We start from the raw sequence: 25,664 nt of genomic DNA, 5'->3' as shown, positions 1-25,664 counted from the left end.
GAGGACGTAGGCTCAGCAATTCAAAAAGTATGAACATTCTAGTTTCATGTTTCCGAGGGGGACCATGCGCCATCATGTGACTTATATGGCCGTAGGACTGGAGCTAGTAAGTAGATAATTTTTTTAAGATCCTGTTTGTGCGTTAATGTCGCCATTTTGGATGTGGCTCATTTGGGCGATCGGATATTAATCGCAATTGTGTGTTTCTTGGAAATCTACAAACTTTTACAGCGATAGCTAAATTTCATAAGATGGCCTTTCATAGGATAAATTGAACAATTATTTTTGATGAACGTTGTTCGGGTACAGTGTCTTAACTTTATTTGAGATTGTAGCTTTTTGTTTTTCCACAACGATTTACTTGAAAACAGGTACAGTATCTGTACTTTACACTGACTCGTGGCAAATGTATTGCCGAACATCACCCGCCACCACCAGATTCCCTAATCAAAATTCTTTGTAATCTAAAACAACACACAACCGTGAGTGGTGTGTTTTTCAGTTAGCATGAGCTCATTTAGCATTTGTTGTTTTTCTAAGACGGGACCTGTTGCAAGTTCACGCCTGATTTTTTTTTACTCATAACTTAGTTTGCAGCAAAGCCAGTATTTCCCCCTTCTCAGTATGAGAACTATGCACGTTATAAAAGAGGAAAAATATTTTGTGTGCAATGTTTTTGTTCGTTTTCATGGTTCCAAGTTATATAGGTATTGTACAGCATATATCCATCCATTTTCTATACCCTTTATCTATTGACAGTTTTCACCCTTATCCCTCAAGTACATTTCAGAGTACGTACACTGAGTTGAATAAGTACTTTTACATTTGCCTAAGTATTTTCTTGCTTTCGGAGTAAAGTGACAAAAGTTAGTGTGACATTTATTATATTAAAATGTACACTCGTTTTTTCTGCCTGTAATTTCCTAAATACAGAATATTAGTACAGCATGTTCGTATGTGAACAGGTGAATGAGCTGCTTTAATTTTTGGCGTCTTGTAGGTTGTCGCCATGGCCCGAGGTGACACATGCAACATGGCGGAAGCGCTTACGCATCCCAGCAATGGGACTGCACAATTTTAAAATGTATTTTTACGACGTTAAATTTTTTTTTAAACAAACTACGAAATCCCCCTTATACTGAATCAATATGGTGAAATTATTATGAAATAAATAATATTACATTTGTAAAAGACCAAAGCCATGACTTAATCCGTCACGGGCACAGGATGGCGCTCAAGTGACACTTGTGGGGTACAGTAAAATTCTGAGTTGACATAAATCACACCGGGCATCAAACCTATGAAAATATTTACGAGTTCTCTTCATAGATGTACAGTACTGCACTACCCACAACGAAGGGAATTAATCATTTCAACCATTAATACAAAAATAATTTTAAATGAACCATAAAGTTTTTTTTTCTTTTTTACCTCAATGACATGGCCCGTTTGTTCGATTCAAAAATGTAATTTGGCTCTTGAGCACAACAGTTTGACCACTTGTGGGCAAACCATTTGGTCACCATGCTGCGCATGATGACGTAACACCCCTGCTAAAATAATCGCACCACTGAGGAATCCAAATCAAATTTAGAAACAAGAAGAGGTCACCGGCTACTGTAAACCTTGGAAATAACATTTGTTCTCTCAGAAATAATAGATTGCAGTGTGTGTCGAATCAGCAGTTATTTGAACGTTTGTAATCCTCTGACATTTATGCTAATTTCCGTTGGATCGTAAACGGCGTTTGGTATTTTATGTTAGCATCAAGCCAGTAGACTTTTGTATCATAACCGAAATATGGTATAATGTTTAATTCTATGTTTTATGCTTTGTGTGTGTTACTGCTCCAATGTATGTTAAAGGTGCAGTTGTTTGTAGGCTTGTAATTATTGTAATACACTGTATTCATGTGAATTTCCATTTGTCCATATATTCCTTTTGCAGTATGTGCTAGCATTAAGATAGTGGACTCTCATTCGATAAAATTATGCTTTGATGAACATTTTGATGCTTAAATATGTTTCTTTGTCCTTTGTTGTTTGTGTCAGTTTTACAGTTAACTTCAACTTGATAAATAGAAGATGTGAGAGGAACTGAAACGGGGATCCACGATATATGTTGCCAGATACTCTTTTATGTTTAATCAATGTAGATGACATAATTTCTTACGCGCCGTCATTGCTGATCAATGAGAACGATGCCATACTTTTTAGGTGTCATTGGCAATCAATGATGGTGGCGACATCCTTAGAATGCTTGGATCATTTCAGCTGGTTAACAATAATGAGATGTGTTGGGGATGACACATCAGCCTTTTTCTGATGGTTCATTGTGAGACTGTGAAGGAAGTATTGTGTGACGAAGGAGGAAGAAAAACGTGTGAGAATACAACCATAGGGGAAAGCACATACAAGTAATATAGAAAGTAGTTGTGAAGCATCAATCTGCCAAGGCTTTACATAAAACCCTCCAACTTTGTACTTTACTGTTTTTCATTGTCATACCCTTCAATTTGTTTCTGAGAAAAGCGCTCAGCATAGATTAATAATTCAATTTATATGTGTCTGTGGTTCACCTTTATTACAGCTGCATGTCATCATACATTTTATTACCAATGATAGGACTTGACAAATGGTTGCAGCTCCTGTCATGAGAAGATCTGTGGTTGGGTGTGGTTGTTTTTCACTATTCTCAGTTCTCTCAAGGTTGGCAGTAAAGTGCATTTATCTTTTTTTTTTGTGGAGAGGGTTGGGGGGGGTGAACTCTTAAAACCCTGCCCTTCTTCCTTTTCTCGTGGTGTTTTCTACGAGCATATGAAAATTTTCTAATGTAGAGTTCTGGAACTGAACTACTTAAAGCAGTGGTACTGCAACCCATTTTCAACACATTCTTTTCTGAGGCTTGTGTTTTGAAATGCAAAAAAAAATAATAATTGCTAGGACCGTGTAAAGTGAAATCATTGAGTTGTTCCTACCTTGGCACAACAAGCACCTGTTGGGAATTTTTCCTTTAAGCTTCTTGTTGGAGCAATTTGGAGCATAAATAGTGGAGTCCCCCCGCCCTCCAACTCATGCTGCTCCAGTCCGAGCTAAACATTGTTGCATAAACTAATAAAGCCTGCTGGTCAGATGAGAGGTAAAACGTCTCTGAAGACAACCAGAACAGAAGCAACCGATTCAATGTCCTGAGAATTTAATGGCTTAGAAGAATGATAATGTTCATAGGCATGCTCCTTGTTCAAGAAACAGTACAGAAACATTGAACAGTTAGATTGTGTGCATTTAAAAACATTTCAAGATAAAACATTAGAAGACATGAAATTTCAGGGAATCCACAAAAAAAAAAAAAAAACATTACAGATGTAATGTTTTAGTGTGAAAATGCTTCATTTGATTATTGTTGTTCGCTGTGACTGATTTGGCTGTCTTGCCAAAATGCCACGAAAACATGCCTGCTCAATTTCATTCTGCACTATGACAAATGTCCATGGATTTTGAATCGTCCTCAGTTTGAATGCAATGTTTTTACCAAAGATTTCAAGTTCATCATCTTTTTTGTCCATTGCCAGAGTCTTCTTAAGTGATTTGACAAAATCCAGCACCATTTCTTCTTGAGATTCTCTTTTTTCTGAGTCGCGTAACCCCCAATGTCGATTTGATTTCTGCTTCCTCTGTAACAATCCCTGCTGACATGTCCAAGTATGCAATCATCGATTCCGTCTCCGCCTTTATCGATTCCATCACCGCCTTCACGGATTCCGTCTCATTTGGAATTTGATGGACGTTATCCTTTTCTTCACTGTGAATCTGAAATAGAACCAGATGTTTATCCGGGGCGCAATGGTGCATGTAAACCCACTGTATGGTCTCTATCTGTTTTAAGGCCTTGGTTTCGGTTCAGTTTCTAATACTGGTATCCATAAATGCAAAATTCAACTGTCATTGGTGTATACATTTAACAGTTATTAAACACAACACTTTCAAATGGTTAACTGCATCATATTCAATGGCTACATGTATACTGAACAACTCCCAGAGTATAAATTACTTTTAAAAAACATACAAAAATATAAACAAAGAAAGTTGCAGTGCCTCTGCCTTAAACATTTATATATAACAGAATATTGAACATGAGCAGAATAACCCTCCTTGTCTTACCTATCTGCGAATTATTCAATATTACTTATTCATTTATTTTGACAGGCATTGATAAGGCAGTCAGCCTGCAATGTGATAGGATCAGTTATTAAGTGTCCTTCGGTCCCCTAAAAGGCACTGAATTGGATTTAAGCTATTATTACTGTAAGAATTGAATGAGATATTATATTTATTGTATATTAATACATGTTTAGTGAAATTCACATATCCTTGCAGATGAATAAAGTATCTGCCTGGAGCGTGAGGCGAAACGCTGACGTAATCAAGAGATGACGTCCCCTGTAGTTGTTGACTATGAAGAGAAAATAAGCGAAATAATAACAAATAGATAAAGAGTGACTTTATAAGCCACTCCACTTCTGACGCTATGTCATTTTTATTAATATATTCAAAGTTACATCTATTAATACGTTTTAACAGTAATGCTAAACAAATGCTGGAATACGTTTTAACAGTAATGCTAAACAAATGCTGTACTTGCATTATTTTCAACAGTAGCCACGGTTTTCGTTTCTTCAGTCCTTTAACGTGATTAACATAAATATAGGTTAGTTTAAAACCAACAGGAACTATAATTACCTGATGTATCAAGCGCCGACGCCATTGACATCAACGCGTCCCTTTTCGTGATTCTGTTCGTGTATCCTTTGGCACAACAGTCATACAAACACAGTCGTGCGCGCCATAATGTGTTCCAACTTTTCCTCTCTTTCGTCCAATATGCATTCATACAAACACAGTCGTGCGCGCCATAATGTGTTCAACTTTTACTCTCTTTCGTCCAATATGCCTTTTTTGTTGTGGAAACAAGCACTTCCGTCATTTTCTTCTTCGTCTGTGACTTGAACAGCGGTTGGCAATCAACAGTTAAATTCATTACTGCCACCTCCTGAACTGGCATGAAACTACGTCACAATTAAGATGAAATAAAATGCCACCTACTGGACTGGCATGTACCTACGTTACAATTAAGATACAATACGATTATCGATATTAAAAGCATGTTCATTTTCTTACTAATGTCATATTGTGCAGAAGGTAACCATTAACGATTCATATTATTTGCTTGCATTACTCCGGATTATAATCTACCCCCGTATTGTTCAAATGTTATTCGTACAACCATCAAAGTTAACACCCTGTCTTCGTGTGGTTGGTGTTCCCCCATTTAGTAACTCCTTAATTTATCTGTGTCCAATTCTATGATAGCGTAATTTTTTTTTCTGCTGCTTTAACAATTCTCTTTATTTCTTCTTGTTTGTTTTTGCTGAGCAATTCATTACCTTGATCAAAAACAACTCCCACAATCAAAAATCCTCTCTTCCACTTGCCTCATTGGTCTCATGCCCCTGCATTGTTTTACTAATTGTTAGTTGGTTTGTTATTTGCTTGTCTTGTTTTCCCCCCCATTTACTTTTTTGTCTGATTCAGGTAATGTTAAACCCTCAATTTTTAATCCCCTGACCTCGGCTTTCTTGCCTCACATGCCCCGTAAAGCCGAGCTGTGTTCCCCTCCACAGTTTGAGCATTTTAGCAGAGTGCGAGTAGACAGCAAAACAACACCCAACCTCACTCCAATCATTCAGTCAGTCACAAACCATCACTGAGAAGTGGCCGGGCCATCTGTGTCCACCTGTTGATTGACATGTCATCATAACAGAAAATTGCCAATATCATTTTAAAGCACATCATTACTTTTGTTAGTGTGGCAGTGTGATGTTTCCATATGTATGTAGTTGCATTGAGAAGAAGCCGCAAAGAACTACCTGGCTTCTGTGGGTGGCACTTGTCATATATTTTAGTTACTCCACTTCAACCCATTCAGTCCATTAACACTCAACTTTTTTTCAACCCGTATGTGGGATTATTGAATAGTGCAGAAACACTGAATCAGAATCACGGGGTGATAATGATAATGATTCTTCCTTTTGTCTGTCCCAATTTTGTGGTATGGGGGGCATGGGACATTTAAAAGAGGTTGTTATTTACCGGTAGTGCAAGTTTTGACCCCAGCGCTGCTACCGGGAAATATTTTGAAAAGTCTATCCACCTTTAATTTGTGCTGCATTCTATATTCATGACAGGAGGTAGATGAGTCCGATGGCAAATTTTGGTTTTCATCAATTATAAGCTATAATCATCCAAATAGTGGTTACTTGACATGCAACTTTAAATTCTTCCATTGTCGAAACTCAAAGCACATGTATTGCAAATAATTGTTCCTCACTGACATGAGTGGAAATGACAGTAATCCATCCCAGCCACCTAAAACAATTATTTTTGTAATGCACTTTAATATGTATAATAGCACTCCATAATATTGTACTTGATAAAACATACGGTAATAATATAATTAAATACATTGTTAAAAAAAGCTGCTTGTGTATCATGATTAATTCAATGCAGCTAGCTCTAGAGGGCATGTGACTTGGCTACTGTACTGTAAGTAGTGTACTGTCATACAGACAAGAAGAAGACTTTCACAACTACTTTAACACTGTACTCACGTTATTTTTTGATCAATCCTCATCCACAAATCATAAATTCACGCTTTGTGTTCAAATATCTCATTGCTTAATGCATTATAACACCAGCACATTGATGCTGTTCATTTGCCCATCAATGGTGTTTCCCATTATTCCCATAATGTGTTAGCATTAAGTTGGCAGATTTAAAGACAAAGTTATGTGTTTGTTTAAAATACACAAGGTCTCATCATCTTTTTCATGTTTAGTTTGACAGTGAACCTGAAGAATTGCTCACAATCTGCCCAGCTGCTTTTTGTTTGAAATTGAAAAAAAAATCATACTTATTGTAATATTTTAGTTCAATTTTTTTTTTAATTAAACTACCAAAATAATGGCGTTTTTCACGTTATTTCAATGCATTGCCATGCACCTGCTTATATATGTATCGTGTGCATTTCTCTGTTACACATAAAAATTTGATTTAACCCTACAAGGTTCCCGAGTTGGCAACAAAACATCCGTACACATGCAAAGTACACACACTTGGCCATGAATCCCTTGCACTCACTCACTCACTCATCGTGGCACATGATAATGTGCAAATATTACAGTCAGTGCAGGCTCACATTGCGCATTCTACAGAGGGTAGCTATGCACCGCAGTATAGTTTAGTGAGCCTCCATGCATACATACAACCTGTTTAAAGTAATCATTGCATTGCCTTTAGCTTATATGCAACGCAAGATGGAGGGGGGTGAATGGACTGGGGGTCAATGGATGCGGGGAGGGAGCAAGAGGGGGGAAGACAAATGTGATGTGTGGACCATGAGCATAGATGAATATATCATCTTCTGGATTTGTTGTTGGCTGTGTCGAAGAATTATTTTTTTCTCTATTCAAAACAGTTTGGTGTTTATGGATTTTGTTACCATGATGGCCTGGGGCAGAGCAACAGGAACACAAAGTAAAATAAAAATCAACTAACTGACAGCTCGTAGTTATAAAATCTTGTTATTTGGGCCACTTGTAAGTCAAGGTACCACTGTCCAAGATTTATGTGGTCATGCAGTTTCATACTTGTCTGGGCAGACACTCCAGAAGCCAAACTATTTGTCAGCAAGTCATTGTGCAATTTGAACATTAACACTGTGTTTAAATATAGGAAATTAACAAAAGCAAACTATTAAATAATTATTCAATTAAAATATATTTCATATCAAAGTTGTCCTGAAATAAATGTTTGAAAACAAACAGCAAATATTATAATGTTAAATACAACTGAACTGTAAAGGTAAAGAGAAAAAAAAAGAAAAAAGTAACATTATGCAGCGTTTCAACATGTAATTCAGTGATTCTTTCACATACCACTAGAGGGAGTCCAAGTATCACTAGCATACCACACTTTTGAGATTCGCTGGGCTATAGAGAAACGAAACAAAGAGCAAGGATGGCACTCTTTGTAATAGGAAGGCTGTGGCCTAAACCGTGATTGTGGAGATGCGCAGGTTGACGTGTCGCATGCGTGTTCGCATCACAGGGGAAAATTAATAAATGGAAGGAATAATTCACACAGAGGAATGCACTACAGGGTGTGGCAAAATAGGGCGAGATGCCGGGGTGATAAAGAGTAATGAAAAAGTGCACCAGTGGGAGGGAGCTGAGTGGATGGATGGCTGGGGTGAGTAATAATATGTCGTCGGGAGCGAGGGAGGAAGGGAAGAAGAGAGGCAAAGTGTGGCCGATGCAGGCTGATGTATGATGGCGGCTGCGGGTGGAGGGATGGTGCAGAAAGCGAGACGAGAGCAAGGGAAAACAAGTCATGGCAATAAAATGGTGTTTGGGAATACTGATGCAGGATTACCCCCCACACTCTCGCCACACGCGATGACATTAACAAATTGATTGCGATGTAAAATACTAACAACTACATTTATGTTTACCAGCGAAACGCACGATACACGAGCAACTTCTGTGGTCAAATTAAGATGTCGGGAGTAGTTGTCATATCATAGGGGCTTGAAGGGAAAAAGTGGCAGCCAACACTTTAACCCTCTGCATGCAATGTTCTAATTTTCATTTTTCAGCATTGGATAGTTGAACACAACTTGTGAAGCAACACACGTAGATTGATAATAAAACAATGCTCACATGCTTGTATTTTTTTTTCCTTTGCAAAACATGACTTGTATTACTGCAGCTTACTGAGTCTGTAGTGAACACTCCCTCCCAAGTGTGCACACCTGAAGGAGCAACACAATGTCTATTGAATTGAAGCAAAAAAAAAGTGTCAAAAACCTTCTCTTGCATTTTATTTAATCATGTCATATGTATTTGACTTTACATAGATCTGATCAGTTGTCTCCAAATCGGCAATCGGTTGTAATGTCATTATTTGCAGATCGTTCTAGAACGTTATTGTTCGGATCTGCAAAACAAGACATTACAGAAAACGCAACCTGCTTTACTCCGTGGACATTCTGTGCTGCTTTTGTTGATAATCCAAGGTTTTTTGGCATATACAGCCCGATTTTTTTTCAAAATCGGGTGGGGGGGGGGTTTCCGGGTGTAGGTTCTTCTCTTAATACCGACGCTGAGGTTGCTCCATTCTATTGGGATCAATGCTGCAACAAAAACCAAAGAAAAGCTGAACATATTCTCAAAAACTGATTTATGTTTAGCGGGGGCGTACAAGCCATTCCTAAACAACAACAACAAAATTTCATTTTTCTCTCCTGCATCACAGTATACACTGCCTGCCCTGAGTACCGGCAAACCAAGTCAGTGAGCAAACTGACAGACTAGTGACGCATAAGTGTCTTTCTGCTTAATTAATATTTCCCCGGCCTGTTGTTCTAATCTCCTTGCAGAAATTAGGTTCAGTCAATCTAACACAATGGGACTCATTAGCAGCGAGAAGGGATAACCACTCCCAATGAAACCACACGTGTCGTAAATAAGTCACATATGAATGGTTGCTTTCCTTCCATGGAGTCATTCACCAACGTCATTAAAAACTCAAGGTAGAATGTTAAAATATAGGTAAGTAGTACATTTAGTATTTACACGTGGACAATTACGAATTGCAATACCAAGCAAGGCTGACGGAAGGTAGACACTATTAATCAGATTGTATTAGCTCCATATTATTTCCCCAAATGATCTGCAGGGCTGTCAAGCTGAAAAACTAAATCAGAATGTCATGAATTTATCTTTTAAATTATGAAAGCAGTACCCTGAGACTTATTACTTTTCAGTGATTTCCCTCTTTATCAACAGGAATTCTGATATCAGATTGTCGAAGGTAATAATCCACACACCTTTCATCACAGCCTCCAGGCAATAGGCAATCTTTATTATCAGCGCATTCATCCAGAACAGAGCTGAACCTAATGTGTGTCTATTTAGGAAGTATACATATGAAGCATTGTTGGGGATTGGTCCGATATCCACCTAATAAAGGCTGGGTTGTATTTCGCACGAAGAAAACCCAATTTTCCAAAATACCAAACTTAACTGATGATCTCACAATACATGTCAAAATCATGGCCAAATATGTCAATTATAAAAAGAACCTACAACCATTGCTTTCTGCAGGTGTAAAATACTGCGAAAATACTTCCTGTTTTTAATTTTTCTTTTTTCTGTCAAACAAAATACTTAGTCGCCATCTAGTGGTCAACAGTGGAATTACATCCAACATAGAAAAGCATTAACTGAACAAAAAGAAGTAGCGAGGCACAAACCTGGAAGCTGGGATGGTGGTAGGGTTATTGCAACATGGTCTTTATTTACGTCCGAGCACCAGGCAAAAAATCGTTTTGTTTATTTTTGAATTGATCATCTTTCAGGGGGGCGCTCAACAGGTCCAAATACTCACTCACTTTGCCAGATAAACACAAAAATGCAGGGGACATCAAACATAAGAAAAAATCTCAAGGACCCATGCCTGAACATAAACAGGAAGCTGCTTTTTGTTTGAAGCCTCCTTTGTTAGGCCCAATACCATACACAATTTATTTCTGACAATTAATAGTAGCATTGAATTGTTCCGCATGTCACTATACATCATTGGTGTAGATAGCAGAACAGGAATTTCACGGATTCATCACTGGATCGTGCGGGCCTATGCTGCTTGCTGCTACAACGGCAGACCGGTGGGCGAGTGGTTAGCGCATCGACCTCACAGTGCAGAGGTCGTTGGTTCGATCCCTGCTCCGGCCTTCCTGTGTGGAGTTTGCATGTTCTCCCCGTGCCTGTGTTGGTTTTCCCCGGGTACTCCAGTTTCCTCCCACGTTCCAAAAACATGCATGGCAGGCTGATTGAACACTCTAAATTGAGTGTGAGCGCGGATGGTTGTTCGTCTCTGTGTGCCCTGCGATTGGCTGGCAACCGGTTCAGGGTGTCACCCGCCTACTTCCTGTAGACGGCTGGGATAGGCTCCAGCACCCCCCGTGACCCTTGTGAGGATATAGCGGATCGGAAAATGGATGGATGGAGTGGACTTGGGTCGATATTTCTATTTGCAGTGACCCTTGTGAGGATATAGCGGATCGGAAAATGGGTGGATGGATGGAGTGGACTTGGGTAGATATTTCTATTTACTCTGGCATTTGAAGTATTCTTACCACAAGACGTTCAGTGTTTGGTTTGTAGTGCAGATGTCGAAATACCACACAGGTTTTTCAAATATTTTGTTTACCTTCATGTAGCTACATGAGGGCCAATGTCCATCCATCCATCCATCCATCCACCATCCATCCATCCATCCATCCATCCATCCATCCATCCATTTTCAATCCTGAACAGGGTTGCGGGGAGTTGCAGGAGCCTTGCCCAACTTCAGGCGGAAGGCAGACTACACCCTGAACCGGTCGCCAGTGGGTCGCACGCCATATATTTAATTTCAAGTAAAATTTAATGGCATCCTGTTGTCCCAAATGATGAGTACGAGCTCTTGTATCCTGTTTGTGGGGACGCTTCAGAGCTGGCAGGGTGTGAGAATGTGTGTGGGGGAGGATTCCCACGATGATGCCGCTTGTGCCAACTGTCTGTGAGTAAGCAGCTGCCTCACATGCCGTCCGTGGTTTACCTGTCACTCAGGTCGTCATAGCCATTGTAACCAAGAACCCTGCTGTGTGACAACAGTGTGAACCCCTCATCCACTAATTCACAAGTCAGACCAACACTTCTTTGCCCATCACCCATAGTTGTTATGTTTTTGTAAGGGTTGTTCCCTCACGTGCCCTTTTTGTCTCCACCTGTTCCTGTCACCCGTGTCCCTTGTGTTAAACCAATCAGCTCCCTCAACCCTTTGTGTCTTGTCCAGGTGTTTCTCGTCTCGTCACTTTGCTTGTATTTAGTTCCCTGAGTTCTGCCGGTCTTGGTCGTATCATTGTGTGTCTGTGTGCCCCTGTCATATTTTTGTTTTCTGTCATAGTTTTTTTTGCTACTTTGATTTCTTGTGATTTTCAGGACTTTGTTCGCGTACTTAAGTTAGATTTTTCTAGTGTACTCCTGTTTGTATTTTTGTTAAATACATTTTGTTCAGCCTACCCTGCTCCTCCCTGCCTCCCCGCTTTTGGGGTCCTCAAACTACCATCACGCAAAACCTGACAACAGTCAACTGTGACTGTTTCCACATCCTCCACAGATACCCTGAATGTGAGTTGTACACGGTAAATGTATGGCTTTTAATTGGCTGTCCTATGAAGGATAGATACGATGCTGACATTGATCTCTTTTTGTGGTATTTTCACTCTTTAAATGAGGCAAACTGCCGTTGTTGACAGACACAGTACATTCACACCTGCAGTTTTGATTTAGATCAAATAATATCGGTGCAAGTAGCCAAAAAAAGAAATGTTGGTTTATATGTCGCCTGTTTAGAAGACTGTAACTGCCACATAAAGATAATCCTTATCATTTTATTTTTATACCTCAGAGGTGCCAAACTCATTTTTGTCTCGCGCCACATTGCAGTTACCGGTTCCCTTGGAGGGACGTTATGACTGTGAAACCATATAAAGAAGTCAAGAATAATGTTTTCAAATGTTTAACTTACTGTTATGAGGGGTTTGATAACAAGAAAATGCTTACAATATCGCTGTTATTTTTTACATGAGAATTTGAAATTTTGGGATAGATATTAGGAAGTGTCATGGATTGGCTTTAGCAGGCCACATAAAATGATGTAAATTTTACGTTTAACTCATTCAGTACCAGCCGTTTTCAGACCTGTTTAAAAAAAAAATGGACTTTCAGTCTTAGACCAGCCGTTTTCAGACCTGTTTAAAAAAAATGGACTTTCAGTCTTAGAAAAAAGCTTTGGAAAAAAGAAAACCTAAGTACATGGGATTGAATGTGTGAAGTCTGAAAAGACATATCTTTGGGAGTGAATGAGTTAATAACTTCTTGCTGGACGACTTGGCACCTCTGTTGGTTGAAGAGCCGCCATTTTCAAGCTACCAAAAAGTTAGCAGAGCTGCAGTGTTGGAGCAGATTCGTCTTAGTTTGAAGTGGTGGCCGCATATTTTAAATGCTTATATTTAATGTGAAAGGAGCTAGTGATGTTCTATTTGCAGCCTGAATGCAAAGGGGTGACCATCTCTTGTAATGGAGGGAGTCTCCAGAAGTCTCAAATAAGATCACAAAATATCACTAGATTTTATTTATTTAATAATCTATTTATTTCTTTATTTATATTCACAGTGGTGTCGGAAAAGTCACGAAATATTCAACAGTTTGTTCATCATGATATCACTGCGCACAGCCCATTGACATTGTGCTCCCTCTGAGCTACATGCTTTGGCCTCAAGGGGGCAGTAAAATATAAAACTCCATCATACACAAAGAAGAGTTTCACAACTAATTAATGGTGTAAGCTGCAGTTATAGTAATTGTTTTTTGAAGTAAGATAAAGACTGTATGCATGTGAGTAGGGTTATATTACATGTAAATATCTGGTGCTTAAGGGCGATAACTACTGCAACATCAATGCTAGTTTTGTTAGCCCATTGAGTTTTCATTGTGAGCTAGCAACAAGCTATCAGACGTTCCAACATTAGCATATCGGGCCCTCCTTACTTTTAACAAAAAATATCGCTTGCAGCTGAACCCTTGAAGCACCAAAGTATCAAAATTGCACCATGCAACATTTTAGAGTATGCTTTCACCTCTAACCGTTGTCAAACTACAACCTTTTGAAACAGTGACATCAAAACTGAATGTATTATTTAAATGAACTCTGGCGCCAAAAGTGTTAAGACAAAAAAAAAAGAAATCAGCAGCTTGACGACCTATCTTGAAAGCTTCCGAAGTCAGTTCCCTCGTTAATTGAGGTATCACAGCATGTTTTTGTTAGAATAGTCAATTACAGTTGTCACTTTAACTTATCATAAAATGCGATTACGGAAAAGAGGAGTAATAAGACCAGTGCAACATGACTGTAAAATCATCAAGCAGCAACGTGTACGTCAGAAAGTGGTGAGTTCAAATGAAAGACGAATTAGGCAAGAGGATGTGGTGACGAGAATGTTGAAGCTGCTCACACGTTTGAGGAGAACCAAGTTCGAGTGCTACAGGGCAGAAACAAGTGGGGCGATGCAGGAAGTTGTTTTCACACACGGCCCCACGCACCAACGCGACGTCCATGTGGCTGTCTGAGCGGCAACTTCAAAGTCCTGCTCAGTTTGGTGTGGCTTCTCTAAAACGCATCACTGTGCGAGTTAACGTTGCGGTTTTACGGTGCAGACGTCAACATGTGATAGCTGACTGAAATAGACTCAGGAATGTAAGCAGTGAACGCCATCCAGAACAGGATGCAGCTCCACATCTAAATGCTGGTACATTTAAAAGTCTACTCAGTTGCTGCTAGAAAAATTAGATAACAAAAGGAGTCAAATTACAGTTCATTTCAGGGAAAGAGTGCTGAGAAATAGAAATAATTCTCAATAGGGTTTAGGTTAGGTGCATTTTTGTCATGGTCAGCAAACCAGCATCTAAATCTAGCTAGATAGCAAACCAAAGTGTGAAGTGCTCTTAAGCAGGGGTGCTTCAAATGATCAGGATTGTTATCAGGCTTCTGCAGAGCTTGCTGATGAGTTGACTTTGGACGCGATAAAATATAGCGCCCATTCACTCCGAGTCCACATGATGGTGACTGACTGTGACATTTCACACTGGACTTCAAGCAACTTGAATTCAGGGGCCTTGAGATTGAGGAAATGCAGAACTGACTTTAATTCAAACGAAGAACTTGATACACCAAGCAGTGATCCAGTTCGCCCATTTCTTCTGTCATTGCCTATGATGCATTAATATCACTTGTGGCAAATTTCCAGGACACGTCTGTGTGTGTTCAACTCAACTCAACTCAACTGTATTTATAGAGCACTTTCAAACAGCCATCGCTGCATACAAAGTGCTGTACATGGAGCAATTCCACATATACAACAAACAGTAAAGCAAGTCGGTAATAAAGATGGTAGAAAGCACCGAACAGCAAAACCAAAAACAAATCTAAGTCATGCTGAGTCAAATGCCAATGAATCCAAGTGAGTTTCTCTTGGAGCACTGAATCCAGTTTGGTCAAATCTTGGTCCAGCTCCAGCCAAGTTTTTGAGTCACCTTGAAATTTTGACTTCATGTACCTTAATTTTTTCTTTTTTTTTTTTTTTTATTTTATTTTATTTATTTTTAAACAGTATGACAAAAATCAAGCAAATCAAGTCAAATGCATTTCAAATTTCAACAATTCAATTCGTGAGTCAAGACCGTTTTTACTTTGTAGGCTTGAGGCTTTTATTTCACTTGCGCATATGTGACGTACTGCCACCTCTGTTCAATGAAGGACGTGTCTTCAGGACATCAAGTCATCAGTTTTCCCCTCTGCGGCATTATGTATTGAATCTGAGATTTGACTGATTTGTGGTATTTACTGTCTACTGTACTGGTAGTGTAGTGGTAGAGTGCATGCTGCTGCCTTTCACGCAGACTGTACAGCTCTGATTTCTGGTCAGCGCACCAATGTCCAGCCACTGCCAATCCTCAGCCCGGTACTGTACAAATAATGAGGCCCGGAGCTGCACAAATAGTGACCTACTCCTACCTATTACCATCTGACATAAATATTGGAAATACTGTCCTTGGTCCTGAATTCCTCGACTCTCCTATACGCCTGCGTTTCGTCTGTCTCAGCATTTGAGGGCACAAGAAATGCAGCAAGCAGAATAAACAGGTGGCTCATCAGATTCCTATCAATGCATGGGAGGGAGGCAGCTCAACACCAAAACCACAGCTGAGATGTTTTGCGATGCTGCGCCGAGATACAAACCTCAGGCGTGTGGTTTGGTGGGGGCGAGTTTCTGGAGTCTGTTTACTTTGCAGTAAACTGTATTCTTTTCGACGTCATTTTTCACAAAACAAATCAAATGCCTGTGCGCTATTTGGACTTTTTCCTCAAATTTGGATCACTTTTGAAAGCAGAGAGCCATCACCAGCAAACAATGAATGTCAAAGCGACCGACTCTTCACCCTCCCTCACATCAAATCCCATAGACCTGAAACAAAATTAAGGATTATCACTTTGCCTTTTCTAAGTTGAGTAATGCTAAAAACGCACCTAAGGTTCGTTTGATCCAGTTGGTTCACCTCCCCACTTTCATTTCCTTTTCATTTCAAGCTCTCTTAAAACCATCTGGTGGCTGATGTAAAATTTTACAACTAATCTATCAATTAACACAATCTCGGGCAGTTTCTCAACTCATCAAACATGCTCGTAAGTAAACAGGCAAAGGGTGTTGCACAATAGTTTTCTAGCCCATCGCTATTTATACTGTCGATGTTAAGTGAAACTACATTAAACACCAGGTCCAGGAAACCGTGGTAACCGAGGTAACCGAAGCTGAGGCCATCGCCTTTTCTGCACGTCCTTGTGAGTTGATACTTTACATGTAGAAGATGTCAACAACGGAACAGCCGGTCGGAAAACAATCAGCTACTATTGAAGAGACGTGCGATATGTAATGATTATCAAAAACTGTCAATTGGAAATTTACGTACTAACAAAATGCTACCAAGGTTTGCGTCCATGGCACGTTCTTGAACTAAAAGCATGGAGCTTGTCAACAAACTGACTTAGCTGATGAACACACTACATGATAATATAATGCACTGTACAATCATATATTAAAGGAATAAGTGACTCAAAGTTGCTGTTCTTCCGGAAATGAATAGTTCTGAGTAGGGCTGAAATAATTAATAGAATAATCTCATTACAAAAAACATTTGAGGCAAAACCTCTGTCTTGAAACTTTGCAGGGATAATTTTTCCACATAGACTAATGGTACCCGTCGACATGCTACCCGTCGACCTGCTCACCACTCTGTGTAGAAATAAGCTGTGGCATGATGGTGGCGACCCAGGAGGAACGAGTGAATAAAAGACAAAATGTCTGATGTTCGGGATCCTTTCACACTTCAAAAAACAAAGTGCAGGATCGACTCCAAAGCGGGTGTTGCACAACAGCACGTCTACAATCGCCAATTCACGGTATCGATGTAAGCTAATTTCATATAGCCTAGCATGCTTCATTGAGCAAACAATAACAAAATAAACAAACAAGGACATTCATACAAAAGCCATTACGGCTACAACTGAGACACAGCTATTCAACAAGATGCGAATGGGCTAATGGCTAGCTCAGGGGTCAGCAACCCAAAATGTTGAAAGAGCCATATAGGACAAAAAAAACAAAAAACAAATGTGTTTGGAGCCGCAAAAAAATGAAAGCCTTCTATAAAACGTACAATGAAGGAAACACATGCTGAATGTATGTAGGAGACTGGACTGTCTCAGAATTGTTTGTTATTCATTCCAAACGCCCCCATAAAATTTGTTTTGTGATTTCCTCGCTTGATTTTTTGTTTTGGTGCATTATTTTCGCTTTTCTGAGTGTCAGTGAAGTGATCATTAATTTCCGTTTTTCGGAGGCTGTCTTTGAACGCCTCTCAAGTCAATGAGAAGAGAGAAGGCACGGAGTCGGACGCAGACGTGTCTGTGTTTGTCGAGACTCTTAAAAGCATAAATAAAGTGTACGTTTTAAAAAACCAACACTACAGCTCTCCTTTTTCGGAGCTGCAACATGTATCTATATCTATTTGAACTATATTAGCCTACTATCAAAATCTTTTTCCATTTTCAAACATTTTTTTATAAAGCGCCAGGGAGCCACTAGATGTCGCTAAAGAGCCGCATGCGGCTCTGGAGCCACGTGTTGCCGACCCCCGGGCTAGCCAGTTAACAGCGAGCCGCTAACCTGTTTTCATAAGCGCCAACTTTACACTCCTTCTCTGACTCCCACGTCACTTTGATGTGTGATTGCGACCTCAACTCAACTCAACTGTATTTATAGAGCACTTTCAAACAGCCATCGCTGCATACAAAGTGCTGTACATGGAGCATCTCAAGCGGATAACCTGCAACTCAAGTGCACATTTGTTGTTTAATCATGCAAGACACATTTTCACTCAATTACTTGATGAATCAAGATGAATGAATGAATGAATGAATCCGTTGAATAACACCGCTCAACAGTAAATTTGAATCAGAATGTGGCCCCAAATGTATTTTTGACACTGATCTAAGAAATGTCTGTATTTTTATTCTAGTATTTCAGGTTTTTTAAATTTTTTGTTTTGTTGTTCAGTTTGACCTATAAAAGCTGCTGCAATACAGATTTTACATTTCGAACTTTTAAGGAAAAAAAAATCCACCTGTTTTGAAACAACCCTTAATTCACAAGTATTACTAAATATATGACTGTATTGCATATTATGTTATTGTTATGATGAAAATCTGATGTGCTACAGCGCAGGTGTCAAACTCAAGGCCCGGGGGCCGGATCTGGCCTGCCGCATCATTTTATGTGGCCCGCGAAAGCAAATCAAGCATGTCAACTTCTAGGATGATTGCGAAAATCTGGACCAAAATTTCAAATTCTCATATGTAATAAATAAGCGAGATATTGGAAGCATTTTCTTGTGACCAAACCCCTCCTTACACTAACGTAAACAATCGTTGAATGAACCATCATTCTTGACTTCTTTGTTTGTTTCTTTCTTTCTTTGATTTTTTCAGTCATAACGGCCCTCCAAGGGAAACAGTCACTACAATGTGGCCCACGACAAAAATGAGTTTGACACCCCTGTGCTACAGGAAAACACAAAGGCAGATTCGGAATCAGCACCAAAAAAAAAACCCACCTAGAAAACTGTACTGCTACTAACCACTACCGTTTTGCATCGCTGATTTAAAAAAAATGCAATACAAATATGTTGACCATTGTAATCGATGTTAAAAATATTCAGTAGCACTGAGGCACACCAAGGTGCCGTAGCACACGAGTGTGCCGTGAGAGATCGATCATCTTGGGTGCAAAGTGAAATTTCACACATTTTATCAGAAAATTCTCTTTGATTATTTACAAATACACCCTTGTTCATCTATCTCTGCCAGTGATGTAGAGTGATGCTTTTTCCATTAGCAGGCTGAAGGTACACCCTGCTGCCATTCAAACTTTGTTCCACACTGGTTAAAAAAGACTTGATATCAGAGTGTTGTGAGTCACGACCATGGTCACGGAACATATTAAACTTGCAAGGATAAGTCAAAGAAGGTGTCGCCAAACTTGCCATCTGATGTTTCTGTGTGTGGTCTGAAGCCGTCCTCCCTCGGAGCTGCTCAGCTCCTCCTCTTCCTCCCTGACGAGAAGAGCTGTCAGCTGCAGTCAAGTCACCTGAAAACAAGAAAAAGACGTCAGACGAGATGCTGTTTGGCTGCCGGATGGTCGAGCAGCAGCCGCTGCTGTTGCCGATGCTGCCGATGTTGTTGTTGCTGCTGCCAGTGGCTTGTCTGGCTCAGAGTGGAGATGGAGACACTGACCTGGGTGAGACCAATTATGGTTCGATCAGTATAACAAGACACCTGCACTTTATCGCACACACACTGTCCGACTTCACCCCTTGGTGTTGGGAAAATGCAACAGATGAAGATGATGTCATTTGAAAATGTTTTTGGAGATGCTAATTTGTACTGGTATTTGATTCGAATTGTAAAGTGATCTAAAGTATGATCATTTGATCTGTCTGTTCATAATTCTCATTATTTACATTAAGATTTAATAACTATCCACGATTTATGTGCTAACATTCCATAATGTTGTTCAGTTTCTTTTGATAAATAAAGGGCAATAATTTGAAATAATGTGACCCCTCGTATGCGGTTTGGATAATGGATGGATGGATATGAAGCAGAATTTTAAAATGTGTATACCTAATGTAGATATGGGGTGGTTATGCCCCTCCCCCCCAAAAAAACAACAAAATTAACCAATTACTCCTCTGTGACTTATTCTTTTGGCTAATTAGAAAGCTCTGATGTAATTGGGACATTTTGCATAAATCTGACATTCCTGCATGAATTAATGAATTTTATTTTGACTAACTGGTGTCTTATTTCAGGAAAAAGAGTTTCTTTGATAGAAAAAAAAGCAGATATTTTTGGGAGAACAGCCCTTAAATGGCATTTTGCTCCTATAATTTGAGTTTAAAATGTAACAATTTTATTATTCTTGCACGTGTCACTGATAAATGTGCTTATTTTGATTTAATTTTATTTTATTTTAAATCCATTTGTGATTTGCGTGTGCCCCTACAATATCATTTTTCCAGAGGCCATTGTGCTCCTCATAAAAAAAAAATTAATAATAATAAATAAAAAAAAGTTAGTCTTTAGCCCTGCACAACAGGCATCTTTTCCAGAATAAAAGGCATAGTATTAAAAGAAGAAAGTTGCATTTTTTAAAGTCACTTGTTAAAATATGACTTTTTTTTCCACTTATTAAACTTTGAATTTAAAATAAAAATATTACAACTTTATACTGGAAAAATATATTCTCAGAAGACTAGGATTTCATCATTTTTAATATTACAACTTTTTAAAGAGAAGAAAAAATACATATGACTTCGAATTTGTCATCATAACATTGCAACTTTTTTTTTCTTCTCGAAAATAAGTAACTCAGACATAATAGTGAACTTTAATATGTGTTAGGTTTGTGAAGGGGCTTCTCATTGGTACCTGGAGCTTTTTAAAGCATTGACAAATCTATGGCTTTATTTAATGTCTCCTTTCTGCCCATTTTCCAGAGTCGAGAATCAGCTGCACCTCTCACATCACCACAGTCGAAAGCAGTTTAACCTGCAAACTAACTGGCAGCAGGAGCGAGGACGACGAAGATCAGGCTGAAGGCGTGGAGTCCATGACTGTGTGGTAAATGTTTTTCCGATGAAAAGCTTGCTGGATTGTCACTCGCACTCAGACTGAGAATTTCGGAATATGTCAATCATACTGATGACCAGCGCACAATATGTTTTTATTCATACGCAATCATCTAGTTTGTTTGTTTGTTTTTTTTACTCCACTTCTAGTTTCACCAAAGTGCTAGAGAACAAATTAAAATGCCTGACATCACCGGGAGATTCGATCACCTCTGCTGAACTGAATGCCCTGGCCCCTCTCAAGCTGACCATCCTCTTGAAGGGGGGCGCCACCATCAACAAAACAGTCAAACTGAATAAAATCAGTAAGATTTCAAGATCCCTGTAAAATATCTCTTTCAAATAATGTTTCTTTTCAATTTGAAAACATACTTACACAGCTCAGTGGGAAAACAGACGTAAATTCTGTATTGGGGTGGGAAAACAAAAAAACATTTCGCTAACTGCGGGCTCTGATGGAAAGATAAAAGTGAGAAGGAAAAAACCCAACAAATAAATAACAAAATAAAGATGAATCAACACAGAAAACGATTTCACCAGAAGACGACGGTTAAGTGACGTCCCAAACAGAACCCAGACCTAAATACTGTTGAATATGAACAGTGAAAACAATAGTGACCTACCGGGGCTGTTTGAGTCATGTGCCATGTTTACAGATTCCTTTCGTGAAGAATGAATGTTGGAATTTGGAAAGGTCATTCAAGAAGCATTTTGCTGGATGTTTTCTGTCTGACTGGTCAAGAATCGCATTTTATTTGCTGTCGGTTTTATTATGATTCTCATGACTCTCCAGAAGCATTCACGTTTGATTTAACGTCCATGTCAAATGTTTTAATTTGAAAGTGACAGTGATCTATATTAAAACAATGATGTCAATTCCTACGTGGAGCAACCATGTAAAAAATCTCACACAGCTTGCCTAGAGGTGAATGTTGCACTTGTTAAATCGACGTGTCTCTTCATCTCTACGCATCTAAACTAAATTGACTTTCAGATTCGATGTCGTTGCAGTTAAACCTCGAAGTCCTGAGGTGTGGAACGTAACCGTGAAACATGAGTCAAATCAGGCTGTGTTTCACATTCGGACTCCTTACCTGAAGGACTACCTGAAAGTTGAAAATCAGCTTTTTCAGCTGGTCATTTGGACCGCCGACAAGAATATGGTAACAGTGCGGTTCACGTGTCCACGTGTCAGTATGCATTCATCGACGTCCTTCACGTCGCGCTCTTTTATTGCAGATTCAAAATGTGTCGGCATCGGATACGATGGCCATCGACATGGAGCACCTCCAGATAAACTTGAAATATCACGTGAAAGTGCGAGCAATACCCTTGGTTTTTCTGAGGGGCAGCTGGAGCGAATGGAGCAACGCGTTGACTTTCTCCATTCCCGACGGTGAGAAAAGCTCTGCCGACTTTTTACTTTTTTTCGATAAGACGCCAGACAGTAAACTGCCTTCCATTGTTCCTCAGGCCGGACGCAAAGTCACGAGAGGGAGAAAGTGACGACGAAGCTGATTGCGTGTTTCTTATCCCTGGTGGTGCTGACTTCCACCTTGGGTTACGTCTGGAAAAAAAAGTAGGAATCTCGACATCTCTGAATCAATCTTCTCTCACTAATGGTTTCACAAATAAGCAAATGCTACGTTTCCACAGAGTATTCTCTTACATGTGGCCCAGCATTCCGCATCCTAAACCCACCATGGTGCACGGCTGCAAACCCAATCAAGTGAGTTCTACTTGGGAGAAACACAAAAAAACGGACAGGTCTTTCCTCGTTTCATGTCCGTTGTTTTTGACTGATCAGGTTTGAATATCGTTGTTTCGGGATTGCTGGAGATTGTGTCTGTCAGGTTTCTATGCTGGTGTAGCCCTTCCCTCTTGGTTTTCTTTGAATACTAAGGTGTCCTCCCATGTCTCACAAACATGCTTCTTAATGGAGTGTATAACGTGTACTATTTATTCTTCGTTAAGTTTAGCTGAGGTGATGTTGGATGTTGGGAGACAATCTCTGACTGACCTGTTGACTTTTCTTTTGGTCGTTTGCTCTTCCCTGCCCCCCCGGGACAGAGTAGCAGGGAGGAGGTCACACCAACTTTTACAACCCCTTGCTAAATCAATTTAGAGAAAACAGACACAAATGTGCTCCAAATGTAGAAAGCCTCAACAGAACATACTTGTGGATATTCTCGGTCATCCAGGTCATTTTTTTCTCAGGGCATTGAGTCGATCGCTTTGGTTTCTTCGAAGACATTTTGCCTCTTATCTGAGAAGGCTTCATCGGTCCATGTAATAAGGCTTGGTTAGGACTGAGCAGTCTGAGCTGACAAAAGGAGGGAAAACCTCGGGACACCATTCGAACATGACAGCCCAGAAAGGAACATTCTGGCATCTATGGTGGACAGGGTTAAATTGAAGTGCGCCTTTGAGCTTTAAGGACTTAGCATAACCGTCCCCCAGCAGCCTGTCAGATATCGTGATCGACCTGAGCAAAACTTGAACAAGCGAACATTTCACATAAACTGGGCTGCAATGTCCACTGGGAATATAGTGCAAATGTGGCCTGAGTGGTAAAAAACAAAACGATGGATGTTTCTGGAGTTGTAGTACTGAAGACCTTATTTATTTGACATGCAACCTGCATCACAGCCTTTTGTGAAGATCTCTTTTGTGTTGTTTTCAGGTTGCCCTTCTACTCACCATCAAACCAGAGGAGGTCAGTACACTTAAAATCTACCCGGTGGTGGAAAGAGTTGAGCAGGAAAGAGTCCTGGCTATCCATTGTGCAGCCAATGATCTTACATTGGCCAGTTACCCCGCTTCCACGCAAAACTCCGATTGCAGCACCGGCACGGAAGAACTGGAGCTTTCCATCTCGCGCAACAGCAGCTGTTTCGATGGAGATGACAGCCTTCAGAGCACCAATTCGCCGCTTGTGGAGACTGCTGCACCGAATCCTGGACACTCGATTTCTCCTGCGTTAGGAGCCCATCAAAAGGAGGAGGATTATGTCACAATGTCCAGTTTCTACCAGGTCAAGTAGGATGAATTTGGAGGAACTACAATCTGTCAAATCTCCAAGTGGAAACCGTCTTCAAGTAAGCCAGAAAGGAAGCTGGTGCTAAGAGGAGGCGATCTTTGATGGTGCATCAGCGCATAAAGATTAACAGACCTTTTTGTCACCAGCATCAGCTTGACATTTGTCACAAGTCATTCCGCAGCTATGGCACCAAATCGCCAAAAGAAGAAATAGGAGAAGAAGAAGAAGAAGAAGAAGGAATTATGGCAACTAATATGTGACGCATCGCTAGTTTAGTTAGCATGCGGCATCCGTCACAAGGATTTACTATTCACGGCAGCAAAAGGTACAATAACCGACCAGGATTCTATCTTTGGCCCGGGATTATGGTTAAGGTAATTCATTTCAAGCTCATATTGTAATATTAATATTTAGCAAGTCTTAGCTCAGTATAAGGTGCAGGACCAGCAAAACCTTGAAAAAAAAATGCGACATATAGTCCAGTATATCCGATTCATTTTTACACATCACCTGAAACAACTTTACATGCACACGTGTCCAAATTTTATTCAAACAACGACACCACTGTCACCGCTTGGCACCTACAACGCAGACTTCAATAATCAATTCGAATGCATCACAAATAATAATACACTTAATTCACGTTACATGCCGTTTAGTTGACTAACTCTTTCCCCCATTGGTTTGAATGCACGAAACGCCCGAATGACTTCACTGGTCGTCATTGGAAATTATTTTGCTGATTCAATAGTCTACGAAATCTGTGTAGCCCCAGTTCTGTCCCTCCAGCGTTTTATTTGAGATGATAAAATATACATATGAATTATTTTCTCAGCCCCCCCTTTATATCTCCGGTAGGGAGAAAAAAAAATCCTGGAGCTGTCCCAGATTCTCACTGATGTGTTAAAGTGTGACTTTGTAGCAGGGAGAGATGACATGAGGCATTGGGAGCCATTGTGAGGAAGGCCCCTTTTGGATGTTTGCAAAGCTGCTATTTTCTGAAGGCATTTCAGCATGTTTCTTCATGCTTCATTATTTCTGACAGTTTTGTTATTATTCTTATTTGCGGGACAGGATGTGGACATATGGAGCAGGATGTTTTGCTGCAGCAATCGCATTTGCTCAAAGCTGCAACTTATACCTCATGTTTATGCAGCTATAAACGTGTGGTTTTTTTTTTTGTTTGTTTGTTTGTTTTGTTCGATTCTGTAACAGTACATTTTGCTGCTGCTGATATTTCTCGTATCCAACTGATTTTATTGTAATCAACATTTTCTTGCCTACACTGATTACCAGCACATGGAAACATGACAATTTTATATGATTTTTTTAAAATGTGTAAATCTGCCTCTTTGTGGTTTTGAAAATATTTTTTCTTTTGGTTTCATTTTCTCAAGAGGATTAAAGATATGGTGGATGGCTAAAATAGAATGCAGCCTTTACTAATGGGTAGGTGTCATTTAACATCCATTCAGCAAGTAAAATAATGACATGCTGTAGCTCCACAACATTATGACCACATGAAACTGTATCATCTATTGTGCCTTTATGAAGTTAAGAATGTTCATCTTTTATTGATGCTGTCATAACGATTTCATTTGAACAATTTGCTGTGGTTGCACTCAGAGTTATTAAAAGAAATACAAAATGAATCTCAAA

At 39.7% G+C, this 25,664-nt stretch overlaps 1 protein-coding gene and 1 long non-coding RNA gene across 4 annotated transcripts; one reads left to right on the top strand and one right to left on the bottom strand.

Moving 5' to 3' along the window:
* Positions 1–31: 31 nt before the first annotated feature.
* On the top strand, positions 32–25,664 carry il7r (interleukin 7 receptor). 2 transcript variants are annotated; one of them, XM_019882429.1, is made up of 9 exons: positions 32–106; positions 19,348–19,572; positions 20,834–20,957; positions 21,116–21,270; positions 21,977–22,128; positions 22,205–22,361; positions 22,439–22,544; positions 22,622–22,694; positions 23,649–25,664. In XM_019882429.1, the coding sequence occupies exons 2-9, from the start codon at positions 19,452–19,454 to the stop codon at positions 24,006–24,008; spliced, it is 1,248 nt and encodes a 415-aa protein (XP_019737988.1). In that variant the 5' UTR covers positions 32–106; positions 19,348–19,451; the 3' UTR covers positions 24,009–25,664. The 2 variants fall into 2 exon arrangements, with proteins under 2 accessions (XP_019737988.1, XP_019737987.1); XM_019882428.1 differs by lacking the exon at positions 32–106 and having other exon boundaries at positions 19,182–19,572.
* On the bottom strand, positions 2,751–5,007 carry LOC109523343 (uncharacterized). 2 transcript variants are annotated; one of them, XR_002169743.1, is made up of 3 exons: positions 4,926–5,007; positions 4,740–4,858; positions 2,751–3,809 (listed from the first exon to the last, which is right to left on the bottom strand). It is a non-coding gene; the product is annotated as an uncharacterized LOC109523343 (long non-coding RNA). The 2 variants fall into 2 exon arrangements; XR_002169742.1 differs by lacking the exon at positions 4,926–5,007 and having other exon boundaries at positions 4,740–4,881.

This window comes from Hippocampus comes, unplaced genomic scaffold (assembly GCF_001891065.2).
Source record: "Hippocampus comes isolate QL1 unplaced genomic scaffold, H_comes_QL1_v1.1 scaffold111, whole genome shotgun sequence".
Classification (NCBI taxonomy): Eukaryota; Metazoa; Chordata; class Actinopteri; order Syngnathiformes; family Syngnathidae; genus Hippocampus; species Hippocampus comes.
The sequence above is the reverse complement of the archived record's forward strand: the minus strand, read 5'-3'. Positions and strand labels throughout refer to the sequence as shown.